Source organism: Eptesicus fuscus, chromosome 6 (assembly GCF_027574615.1).
Source record: "Eptesicus fuscus isolate TK198812 chromosome 6, DD_ASM_mEF_20220401, whole genome shotgun sequence".
In the NCBI taxonomy this organism is placed as follows: Eukaryota; Metazoa; Chordata; class Mammalia; order Chiroptera; family Vespertilionidae; genus Eptesicus; species Eptesicus fuscus.
The window spans coordinates 72658994-72671984 of NC_072478.1; the positions used below are offsets into that span (position 1 = coordinate 72658994).

Genomic DNA, 12991 nt, shown 5'->3' on the forward strand with positions numbered 1-12991 from the left:
CATGCTAGCACAGTGCTGTGCTTTGCTTTACATAGTTACAGTTGACCCTTGAACATGAGTTTGAATTGAGCAGGTCCACATATATGCCGACTTTTTTCAGTAAGTACTATAAATATATTTCTCTTCTTCATGATTTTATTAGTAACATTTTTTCTCTAGCTTACTTCATTGTAAAAATACAGTCTATAACACATATAACATATAAAATATGTGTTAGCCCTGGCCAGTGTGGCTTAGTTGGTTGAAGCATGGTCCTGTGCACCTGAAAGGTTGCAGGTACGATTTTCGGTCAGGGCACATACCTAGGTTGTGGGTTCAATCCCGTTAAGGCCAAGTATGGGAGACAACCAGTTGACGTGTCTCTCTCTCTCTCTCTGTTCTCTCTCTCTCTCTCTCTCTCTCTCTGCCCCAGCCCTGCCTTCCCCTCTCTCTTAAAAAAAAAAAATCAATTAAAAATATATTTAAATGTGTTAATCGACTACTTATGTTATCAGTAAGATTTCTGATCAACAATAGGCTATTAGTAGTTAGATTTTGGGGGAGTCAAAAGTTATATGGATTCCCATGGCTAAGAAAAACTGGTATGAAAAATACAAATTCCTTATGCTCATTCTATAAAAAGTCCTTAAAAAGAATTGGGCCCTGCAATTATCTACCTAAACTCATTTGAATAACTCCATAGCACAGCCTCTTAAACGCAGCATCACACTTACCTAAGCTGATGTTCTCTGAGGTTTGATAATATTTCCATTCCATGAAGATAAGAATAAATAGTGTTTAAATCCTAAAGAATAGAAATTATTTTAATATACTTTTAAAATATTAATTATTTCAAATATACTTTTAAAAATATAATGATACCCCAACAATTATGATTACAAGCAAACAATCACTTAGAACGGTGATCTAGGAGAATCATAAAATCTCTTGAATTATAAGAGATCTGAAAAAAACTCCCTCAACTCCCTGCAGTATGGCTGATGGCCTATACACAATTAATGCCAGAAATTAAAATCCCACTATTTCATATGAAAGTCTATTTCATTTCTAAACAGATGTAACCTTTCTTCTTCAGTGACCTCCAAATATTTGAAAAGTTTTTAAAATCTTATTTTTGTTTTTCCCCCCTCCAGATTATATAGTCTCAGTACTTGCAGGTTCCAAATATTTAAGCATCCTGGCTGACCTCTGAAGATAACCCAGTTTGTCAATATTCCTCTTAAAATATTACTTTCTAAAAAATATTTTTCTAAAGGTGCTCAAAGTGATATTAATGTACTACTAAATCAGACATCCAGTGAGACAATCCTATTGTTCACTCTATTAAAGAGGTGGGGAACCTTCCTCTAGCACAGTGATTATATCCAGTTTAAATTATATACATAAAATGTACCTCCTTATTCTCTTATAAAGAATAATGCCTTAATACCAGGGCAGACTGCTCCCAAACACTGCTTTGCCTGCTTTGATACACAAGAGAATTATCAGACGACATAAATCCTTGGGTGAGGATTTAAAGAAAAAAGACAATATTGTTTCCAGTAAAGAAAAGGATAGCAAACTAGTGCCATCAGTAAAGACTTAAATTAAGCAAGGGTGATGAAGAAAGCAGATGAACCCTACAAAATGACTGTAGACTGCCACAGATTTAACCAAATCCTAGCCCTGGTCATAGCTGCAGTCCCAGATATAATACTGTTGTTACAACTGATTAGTTAAGCTTCAGGTATTGATGTGGTGAAGATATTTTCCATTCCAATTACAAAAAGGTTCAGAAACGGTTTGTATTCATGTGGGGCAGTATTAATTTACAATTTCTCACGTGGAACAATATTAACTTTAATTTTGCCTTAGGGCTATTTTAACTATCTTTAGTTATAAAATAATCTGAAGACATACAGATCTCCTAACTCATTACATAGATGATCTCTTGCTGACTGGATAAAATGAATAAGAGAATAGGCAAGAGGTGGCTGATACCTTAAGAGTCCTTGGTAACACATTCAGAAAGTGGGAGATAAACTATGAGGACTAAAAGACCTGCCACTGTAATGTTCTTTTGTATTTTTTTTAACTTATCTTTATTGTTGAAAGTATTACAGATATCCCCTTTTTTCCCCCCATTGATCCCCTCCACCCTGCTCTCGCCCCCTCCCCAGGCCTTCACTGCAATATTTATTGTCTGTCCATGGGTTATGGATATAAGCATAGAAATTCTTTGGTTAATCTCTTCCAGCCCCACCCACCCCATCCTCCATCCCTTTAATGTTTTCAGGGGGTGAAGTGGTTAGGACATCCTCTCCAAAGTAAAAGAAAAATACTTGGGACTTCAGCTTTAGGTCAAGATGTAATAAGAGGGATTGAATTTATCCTCCACCTAAAACAGCTAAAAATCAAAACAAATATATGAAACATTTTTCAAAAGATAAGACCTCAGGAAACAAAAGACAGTTTGAGGCGAAACAAATGAGTGAATTTACAGGATTATCACACCTTACCAGTGGTACCACTTGTCTTATAGTATCTTGAGGACAGAAGCTGGCAGTCTGGGGAGCAAAAGGTGGCTTGAGTTCAGAGAGCAGGAGAGCAGGAGAGACAGAGGGAGAGAGAGAGAGAGAGAGAGAGAGAGAGAGAGAGAGAGAGAGAGAGAGAGAGAGAGCGAGCTACATAGAGACAAAGTATGTTCTGTAAACCTATAGAGGGTCTCCTTTGAGTCTTAAGTTGAGTACTGATCATCTCATGCATGTGAAAAAATATCTGAAATTAGGGAAAGAACCATCAGAAAGAAACCAGCATCAAAATGAAAAGGGAACCCACAGTATGGGAAAACATACTTGCCAATGATATATCTGAAAAAGGGTTAATTTCCAAAATATATGAAGTACTCATACAACTCAACAAAAGGAAGACAAACAATCCAATTAAAAAATGGGCAGAGGGCCTCTGCTCAGCCCCAACCTGCAGGGCTGGGCCCCACCTCGGCAGCTGTCATACAAAGGGACTCCCCCAGTTTGGTGCTGTGCTCAAGTCCACTGTCAGCCGGGCCCAGAGCTTCCTCTGGGGCTGGCTGCAGGCTCCTGCCTCCCCAACCTCTCCCAGGCCCAGGACCCAAGCCTCTGTGTCCAGGAGCCACTGCCCGCCATCTAGCCAGACACTCTGCCTGCCCTGCCTCAGCTAGGGCCTGTGCCCTTGAGCCCTACCCCCACCCCAAACTCTTCAAACTGAGTGTTGCCTGCCCAGATGGGGAGGGCCAGACTGCAAGGGCCTGACACTCTCCTTCTTCTCTCCCATCGGCTATCACAGAAACTCCACAGGCCAGCCTCTTCCCTCCCTCCATGGCCATCTCCAGCCATTTTGTACCATTATATAAATATATATATAAAATATATAAATACAAATAACGGGCAAAAGACCTGAATACACACTTCTCCAAAGAGGACATAAAAATGACCAAGAGACATATGAAAAAATGCTCAGAGTGACCAATCATCAGAGAGATGCAAATTAAAGTGACAATGAGTTACCACCTCACACATACCAGAATGGCTATCATCAATAAATCAACAAACAACAAGTGCTGGCAAGGATGTGGAGAAAAAGGAAAATTACTACACTGTTGTAAGGTATGCAGACTGGTACAAACACTATGGAAAACAGTATGGAGTTTCAGCAAAAAATTAAAAATGTAATTGCCATTTGGGGTGGGGCCCGGCCCTGCAGGTTGGGGCTGAGCAGAGGCCCTCTGCCCATTTTTTAATTGGATTGACTATATCCTAAGAAGCCAGAAACACCAATGAGAAAAAAAGTATGCACAGCTATGTTCATAGCAGCCTTATCTGCAATAACTAAGATCTGGAAACAGCCCAATCAGTAGATGAATGGATTAAAAAACTGTGCTACATTTACACAATGGAATACTAGGCAGCTGAAAAAAGAAGGATGTTAGCCTTTGAGACAGCATGGAGGGACCTGGAGAGTATTATGCTAAGCAAAATAAGCCCGTCATAGAAAGACAATTAATACACGATCTCACTTATATGTGAAATCTAATGAACAAAATAAACTGATGAACAAAAAAATCCAGAGCCATTGAAGCAAGCAACAGACATATTTCAGAGGAAAGGGAGGGAGGGTGGCAAGAGATTAACCAATGAACTTACATGTATATATGCATAGCCCATGGACAGACAATAATGCAGGGAAGGCCTGCAGAGGGGACAGGAGCAGGGTGGAAGGGGTCAGTGGGGGTGTAGGGGGGGTGGAGGAGGGACATCTGCAATACTTTCAACAATGATACATTTAAAATATATATTTTTTTCACATATACAAAGGCTGAATGAATTCATCACCAGCAGACCTGCCATATTAAAAAAAAGTTAAAAGTACTTCATAAAGGAGGAAAACAATACCAGATGGAAATCTGGATCTACACAAAGGAATGAAGAAAACTGAAAATGGTAATTATGGGTAAATATGATTTTTTTTCCTATTTAAAAGATAACTTAATTGTGGGGTTTATAATATACTAGAGGCCCAGTGCACAAAATCCGTGCATGGGGGGGGGGGAGGACCCTCAGCCCAGATTGCAAAAGGGCTCAGGCCAGGTGGAGGGACCCCACTGGTGCACAATCCGGGCCGGGGAGGGCAGTGGGAGGTTTGCCAGCTGGGGAGGGACCACGGGAGGGCTCCAGGGCGTGTCCGGCCCGTCTCGCTCAGTCCCGATTGGCCAAACCCCAGCAGCAAGCTCACCTATCAGCTAGAGTGTCTGCCCCCTGGTGGTCAGTGCACATCATAGTGACTGGTCGAACAGTCGAACGAACGGTCAGGCACTTAGTTTTTTATTATATAGGATTATTTACTCTGTTCTCAAGTCAGAAGACATCTTTGATACACCATTGATGATGCCATGATTAGCTGACAAAGAATTATAAATTCACATTTCAATTATAAAGTCCAAGCGAGAATATAATTCTTAAGTTTTAAAATAGATATGTGGTTCTTCAGTTCTGTCTTAAAGAGAGACTGACAAGTTTATCAATGTTAGATTCTAAAAGCCCTTCTTCAAATATCTGAAAGTTTGCCCCTTTGTTTGCCTTCAATCTCCTTACTTTAGAGCAGGCGTCCTCAAACTACGGCCCGCGGGCCACATGCAGGTGTTTTTGCCGTTTTGTTTTTTTACTTCAAAATAAGATATGTGCAGTGTGCATAGGAATTTGTTCATAGTTTTTTTTAACTATAGTCCGGCCCTCCAACTGTCTGAGGGACAGTGAACTGGCCCCCTGTTTAAAAAGTTTGAGGACCCCTGCTTTAGAGGAATAATCTGTCCATATGAACAATATTCTCCAACAGCATCTATAAGTGGTAACTGCATGGGCTTGAATAGAAGTATTAGCATTATTCCGATCAGAGGTTGGCAAATGTTTTCTATAAAGGCCAGATAGTATATATTCTAGGTTTTGGGGGAGGGGGCTATATGGTTTTTGCAACAACTATTAACTTTGCCTTTGTAGCATGAAAACAACCATTTAAAAAGTAGGTAAATATCACATTTAACATGTCCCATACCAAGCCCACACGTGTGGGGGCGTCGTGTCCTTCCTGAAGCATTACGAAGATGGAAAGTTTTCTCTTCATGTGAATTTCCCCTCAAGTTATTTATATGTTCTCTATTAAAGTGCATATGTACATATATTTATATATATGGGCCTCTATGTAGCTGAACAATATATTTTAGAAATATAAGCACTCGTTCCCATTACAGAGAGAGCATTAGCACTTTTACCTCCCTGTGAGCACTTCAGACCAGTATTGCATTCATTTTATTAATAAATGGGTCTCTTTTTCATTGTAACATAGAGCTGGGCTGTTTTTGTTTTCCTGAAAAATAACTGCCTTTATGTTCTCTCATTGCTTCTCTGATTTCAGAGGGCAGTTTTATTATAAATAGTGTATGGACTTTGTATATTAAGAGAGGAACTTGTTTCAGGTTCCTGAAAGAAAAAAAAAAAGAGAGACATTTCACTCTTATTTTTTTTGAAAGGGCATCTTTTGATTTTTTTGTTCTTGTTCACTTTTGGATATATATATATAAGTAATATGGTGATATAAAAACTTTTGTTATGTGAAAATATTTGTCAGAAAACTGTTAAATAATATTACTTTTTTTTCTAAATAAATAAAAAGAAGGTAAATGAATGGGTATGGCTGCATTCCAAAAAATATATATATATAATAGCTGGTAGGCTAATGTGGCCCCAAGGCCATACTAAACTCCTAGTGCAATATGGTAAAAAAAAATATCTACCAAGAAAGTCAAGCCACAAATAAACTCCTCTTTGGAGAATAACTCAGCTTATGGGTTTTAGAGGAAGCTAAAAAGAGCAGATTTTCATTTTTCCAACTTTTGTAAAAGTAGGACTTGGGCAAATGATGCAAGTGCTGCCAATCAGACACACCCATTCCAGACTTTGAATCTTGTGATTCCGAGGAGCAAGAACTGCACAGAATCCACTTTGGCAGCTAGCAGTATAGCGGAGTCTGTCAACATATGCAGCATATAGTATAGGTGATCAGCAGTCCTAATGAATAAAAAGTAGTCTCTTTTTAACGTAAGCAGTTTACAAAATTAGTTCTAAATTTTGTTTTAATATATTTATTTAAAAAAATATGTTTTTATTGATTTGAGAGAGGGAGAGGGGTGGAGAGAAACATCGAAAAGAGAAATATCTATCAGCTACCTCCTGCAGGCCCCCTACTGGGGATCGAGCCCACAACCCGGGCATGTGCCCTTACTGGAAATTGAACCAGGGAACTCATGGGTCGATGCTCAACTACTGAGACATACTGGCTGAGCTTGTTTATCATATTTATTGATCATTTAATATGTGTAAAACATGGTATTAAGCACTCAGAAAGGGAACTAAACCACAAGAGAGTGATAAGGAGCTCACTCTGATTGGGGGAAAAAGGGTGTATAGAAAAAGAACAGTGTTGAATTTTGATTGAGTTGAGGTCTCAGTTTTTTTTAAATATATTTTATTGATTTTTTACAGAGAGGAAGGGAGAGGGATAGAGAGCCAGAAACATCGATGAGAGAGAAACATCGATCAGCTGCCTCCTGCACACCCCCCATGGGGGATGTGCCGCAACCAAGATACACGCCCTTGACCGGAATCGAACCTGGGACCTTTCAGTTCGCAGGCCGACGCTCTATCCACTGAGCTAAACCGGTTTTGGCGAGGTCTCAGTTTTGAATGAATACCTTAACAGTTTTTGTTGTTTTAGAGCCCTAAACTTCCCACAGAGTATTTAAGTCTAAACTTTTCCACTAAAAAAAACCAAAAAACTTTGCTAAGTGGAAAAGGAAATCACAGAGCTAGCTCAAGAAAGGCAATGTGCTGTGGAGGCTGAAGCTGCAAAGTAGGAGAAAAGTAAAAGTTTTTACTTTTACCAGGAAAGTAAAAACTGAGTTAGAGCACAGCTCTAAATGGCATACTTTACAAGATGATTCTACACTCAGCATCTAGCTTACTAGAATTATGCTTGAGTTGATAGTTTCACATAAGGACAACAGATGGCTCAAAATAAAGGAACCATTAATTTTGTCCCCTCCACAAAAAAGAAGAGTTCTTTACTCATTAATGATGTGATACAAACACCTAATTACAAGATTTTAAAACACTGATTCTTATCTACTTGTATATTTTTTTCATAATTCTTTGCACCTGATAAGTATTCAAGGAACAATAAGATAAATGAAGGAACTGTATGCCCATCTATTACACACTTTATTTGCTTAGCTTCCAAGGACACTATCTCTCTCTCTCTCTTGGTTTTTCTTCTACTGCACCGTTGGCTTCCGTCCGTTGTTCTTTGTAGGTTTCTGCTCTTTTCTCCTTTACTAGAGGCCTGGTGCATGAAATTCGTGCACGGGTAGGGTCCCTAGGCCTGGCTGGCGATCAGGGCCAATCGGCGGGGCAATCGGGGGGCCCCTGATGGCATCCACCTTGGCCGGCCTGGCGCCACCCACTCGCCGGCCCTGACCCCTGCCACCACCAGCCAGCCCCACCCCCCACTGCAGGTCACCTCCCTCTGCGGGGCAATCAGGGGGCCCCCGCTGGCACCCGCCTTGGCTGGCCTGGGGCCTGCGGGCAGTTCCTGTGTTGAGCATGGGGCGACAAGGCCAGCAGGAGGGTTAGTGAGGGACGACCAAATGACTGAACAGCAGGCTGCGTGGGGCGACCATGCAGTCAGAAAGGGGCAGTTGGGGGCGACCAGGCTGGCAGTGGGGGCAGTTGGGGGCGACCAGGCCGGGGGGGGGCAGTTGGGGGTGACCAGGCCGGTGGGGGGGGCAGTTGGGGGTGACCAGGCCAGCAGGGGGGACAGTGAGGGACGACCAGGCCAGCAGGGAGTGGGGGGGGCAGTTGGGGGTGACCAGGCCGGCAGGGGGGGGGCAGTTGGCAGTGACCAGGCCAGCGGGGGCGGGCAGTTAGGGGCGATTAGGCAGGCAGGCAGTTGTGGTTAGGGGTGATCAGGCTGGCGGGGAGGGGGGGGCAGTTAGGGGCAATCAGGAAGGCAGGCAGGTGAGCAGTTAGGAGCCAGTGGTCCTGGATTGTGAGAGGATGTCCCCCAAGGGGATCCAAATTGGAGAGGGTGCAGGCTGGGCTGAGGGGACCTCCCCCCATCGTGCATGAATTTCGTGCACCGGGCCTCTAGTATAGGATAATGATCAAGTGCCCCAGCACTGCCTTTGGTCCTCTTCTATTCTCTATGTACACTCACTACCTTGGCAATTTCAGTTAGCCTCATGACTTTAATGTCTTTAGGTTAATTACTATAATATTTCTATCTCCAGTCAAGCACTCTCTCTCGAAATAGAAATTTATATATGCAACTCCTTCCTCAACAATTCTAATAAACATTTCAAAAATGGCATGTTCAAAACTGAATTTCTGAATACCCCCAACCCCTATTCCTTCTGCAGCTTTCCCCATCCATCTGATGGCAGTTCCAACTCTCTTTGATGGTAATTCCAATACTCCATTATTCAGGCCCAAAACACTGAAACCATGCTCAATTCTTCACTTTCCCTCAAATCACATATCCAATCCATGAGCAAATTATGTTAGCGCATTGTCAAAATATTTCCATAATTGATTATTTCTCACCACCTGCATTATTATTACTTAAATCTGAGTTATGATCGTCTCTTCCCTGCAATGTGATAGCATCTTACCTGATGCTCCTGCTTCTTTCTACCCTTGCTCCCATACAGTCTAGACTCAAACCAGCAAGTAGCCAGGGGAATTTTTAAAAAGTAGGATAATGTCACTTTTCTGCTTCAAAACTTTTGGCAGTCCCCTTTCACTCAAAATAAAAGTCAAAGAATTTACAATGATTTAGAAAGTCCTACATGATATGTTTCATCCTATACCACCACCATCACCTCTCTGACTTCATCTCTTACTACTCTCACCCTTATTCACTCCTTTATACTCAGAGCTCCTTGCTATGCCTTGAATGCACCAGACATGTTCTTATCTTAGGGCCTCTGCAATAACTAGTCTACTTGGAAAGCTCTTACCCCAGATAGCCCCATGGCTAACTCCATCATGTGTATCAAGCCTTTAATTAAGAGTTATCTGTACCAGCACAATATTGACCATCTTATTTAAACTGCAACCAAGCCCTAGCCAGTTTGGCTCAGTGGATAGAGCATCAGCCTGTGGACTAAAGGGTCCTGGGTTCGATTCCGGTCAAGGGCACATGCCCGGGTTGTGGGTTTGATCCCCAGTGTGTGTGTGTGGGGGGGGGGGGGGTGCAGGAGGCAGCCGATCAATGATTCTTCCTCATCATTGATGTTTCTCTCTTCCCCTTTCCCTTCCTCTCTGAAATCAATAAAAATATATTTAAAAATTAAAAAAATAATAAAAATTAAAATAAACTGCAACCCAGCCTTTGCCCCTTGCTTCCAATCTCTTTATTCTGTTCTTTATTAGCAATTATCAGCTAACATATATGTAACGTATCCTATATAACAAAAGCCTAATATGCTGTGTCCAACTGTTCGTTCGACCAGTCGCTATGATGCGCACTGACCACCAGGGGGCAGATGCTCTGGCCCATCGGGACTGGGCGAGACTGGCCAGACATGCCTTGGATGAATCCATGCACCGAGCCAGTTTCAGCCTGATCTTCACAGGCCAAGCCCACTGGTGCACGAATCCGAGCACGGGGCCTCTAGTTTATATTTATTTGCCTTCTACCCTTCCCCTTCTAATAGAATGTAGGTACTATTAGGGCAGGTGTGTTTTGTTTTGTGTTTTAAAATATTTTTTATTTCAGAGATGAAGGGGGAGAAAGGGGGAGAGAGAGAGAGAGAGAGAGAGAGAGAGAAACATCAATGATGAGAATCACTGATTGGCTGCTTCCTGCATGCCCCCCCACTGGAGACCGAGCCTACAACCTGGGCATGTGCCCTTCACCGGAATCGAACCCAGGACCCTTTAGTCCGCAGGCCAACACTCTATCCACTGAGCCAAACCGGCCAGGGTGGTAACCTCCTGGTTTGAATTGTGAGCTCCTGGTTCATAGGTCTACGCTCAACCACTGAGCCACACGGGCTGGGAGGTAACCACTTCTTTATTCATACTTTTGTACCCCAAATTCTATACTCCTTTAAAAGCACTTCCAATAAATTAAGTAGTTAACAAGCTATGCTGCTAGATGTCAAGGCTTTAGTCCGTGTATTGTGGGCAGTTGTTTAGTATTCCCTTAAATACTAAATCTTCTCACGGGACCCGCCTCGGAGGTGAGGCTTGGGCTGCTCCGACTTCCGGAGGGCCTGGATACCCGCTGTGAGGGACTGAGCAAACACCATGCTGCTTTTCCAGTAAAACAAGATAAAGTACTTAACAAAGGCACATAATGGCCAACATAATTTTGTGAACAGTTTAGAAAATTTCGTAAGGCTCAAAAACAGGCAATTTCAAATTAGGTAATTCCGCTATTAAAGAGAAGTAGGAGCCAGGCTGGTGTGGCTTAATGGTCACAGTTTGATTCAGATCAGGGCACATGCCCAGGTTGCGGGCTCGTTCCCCAGCAGAGGGCATGGAGGAGGCAGGTGATCAATAATTCTCTCTCATTACTGATGTTTTTATCCTTCTCCCTCTCCCTTCCTCTCTGAATAAAAACGTATTTTTAAAAGAGAAAATAGATGTTCCCATTAAAATGTGAATGTATCATAAGTAATATTTAAAAACTGACAGTAAACATTGCAAGCCTTGCATGACATTTTCTAATAATATAAAAATTATGGCAGATTCACCTGTTCAAGGTGAATGCTTTCAATTAGCTCACAATTACTTTAAGAATCATCATAGGGAAATTAAAGCACATTGGATTATAAAAGCAGATTTCAAAAAAGAACTCTGGAAAGTGACACTTTGTCTGTTTCTATGCAGATTGGGATCTCCAACAACGAAGTTCTACTCATCCTAACTACAATTATGGCTTGAAGAATGTTATGTTACAAAAGATCAGCCCAAAGTTATTGAGACCCACTATAAAAAACGCTATAAATCTGAAAAACTCAAAAGTGATCTAGGAAGAATTAACCAAAGCTTTCATTTCATTTATTGCAACTATACAAAAGACAATCCAACAATCCTTCACATTGTTTTTAGTTTTTGCTTTCTGATTTAGGAAATATACCACTTATTACAGAAACTTCTCCAAATCAAGGAAAACCTGCCAAAAAAAAAAAAAAAATCTAAGCACTCTATAAGGTTAACAGGTTTTAGTTATGTATTTGAAAACTAGCCTTAAGGTCAAACTAAAATCATTTAAGCTAACCCAATACAGAAAGTTTGAATCCAAGCACAAAATACTGTAAAATTTCCCAATGAGTGTGAAAAAGTACCTTCAGAACTGATCTTTAAATATGCATCATCCTCCACCAGAATTCATCACCTGACTGGATGCAACGTTTGAAACCGATTTTGAAAACTATCGTTTTTAAAACACTTGTACAGTATTTCAGGCACCCTTACAGAGATGTTATCTCTTAATAACATGGCTGTTACACTTTACTTACAATTCCTATCTCGTTTTTTCAGTCTACCTACCTACGAGTAATATTACTCAGAAACCTACAGTTTTACCCTGAGAAAATAAGGATTTAGTAAATGGTGCTTTCTAATCGAAAACACTAGGAAGTCACCGGCAGGGACGGGTATGCGGGGAAGGCGGCAAGACTAGCAGGAAAGGTGGTCGTCACCCGCCCGAGACCGAGAGAAGGGCCGGGCCGGGGGACGCAGAGAACAGATACTCTGCTCTGGCAGCAGGTGTGAGCCTCCAAGGGGACAGTCGCCGCAGGTTTCAGATCTGACAGAGGTATGCCGCCCGCAGGGCAGCGGAATGCGCGCCGGGTCCGCCGGCCTTACCTCCGGGGTCCGCTCCGGCGGCTTCTTCTTCAGAGCTTGCCTAGCGCCGGGGTCCACGGGTGAGTTCATGGTCGCGGCCCCGGCCCCGAGCTCCCCAGCCAGCCCTTAGCAGCGCACGCGACAGCCCATTCACCCTAGGCAGGGGGTCTGAACCCCGTCACCTGCGAGGAAGAAACTCCGGACCGCGGCGGGTACCCGGCTCAAACAAACAAGGCTTCGCAACACCCGCCCAGGGTCTCAGCCCACGCGCGACTGGCCAGAGAAGCTAGCTCGGAGGAGGAGGGAGGGCAAGTGCGCATGCGCCGCGCGCGCGCACACAAACGAGGGCCCAAGGGCGTGACTCCGCGGTGACGTAAGAACTGGGGCGGTACAGTTAACCCTCTTGCAACTCTTCTTCCTGAGATTTAAACACACGTCGCGAGACCTCACCTAAACCTCTCACGGGATCCGCCTCGGAGGTGAGGCTTGGGCTGCTCCGACTTCCGGTGCAGGGCCCGGATACCCGCTGTGAGGGACTGAGCAAAAATAGCACGTTCAGGCCGAACCGT

General features: G+C 42.8%; 1 protein-coding gene across 2 annotated transcripts in view; it reads right to left on the reverse strand.

Moving 5' to 3' along the window:
• The window catches only part of RAPGEF6 (Rap guanine nucleotide exchange factor 6), a 181626-nt gene extending 168906 nt beyond the window's left edge, over positions 1 to 12720 (reverse strand). For both annotated transcript variants that reach the window (XM_008142669.3, XM_028149018.2), the window contains exons 1-2: positions 12444 to 12720; positions 714 to 784 (exon numbers count right to left, since the gene is read on the reverse strand). In XM_008142669.3, coding sequence (XP_008140891.2) covers positions 714 to 784; positions 12444 to 12512 — 140 coding nt within the window. In that variant the 5' untranslated portion in view covers positions 12513 to 12720. The remainder of the gene's footprint in view (positions 1 to 713; positions 785 to 12443) is intronic.
• Positions 12721 to 12991: the final 271 nt, after the last annotated feature.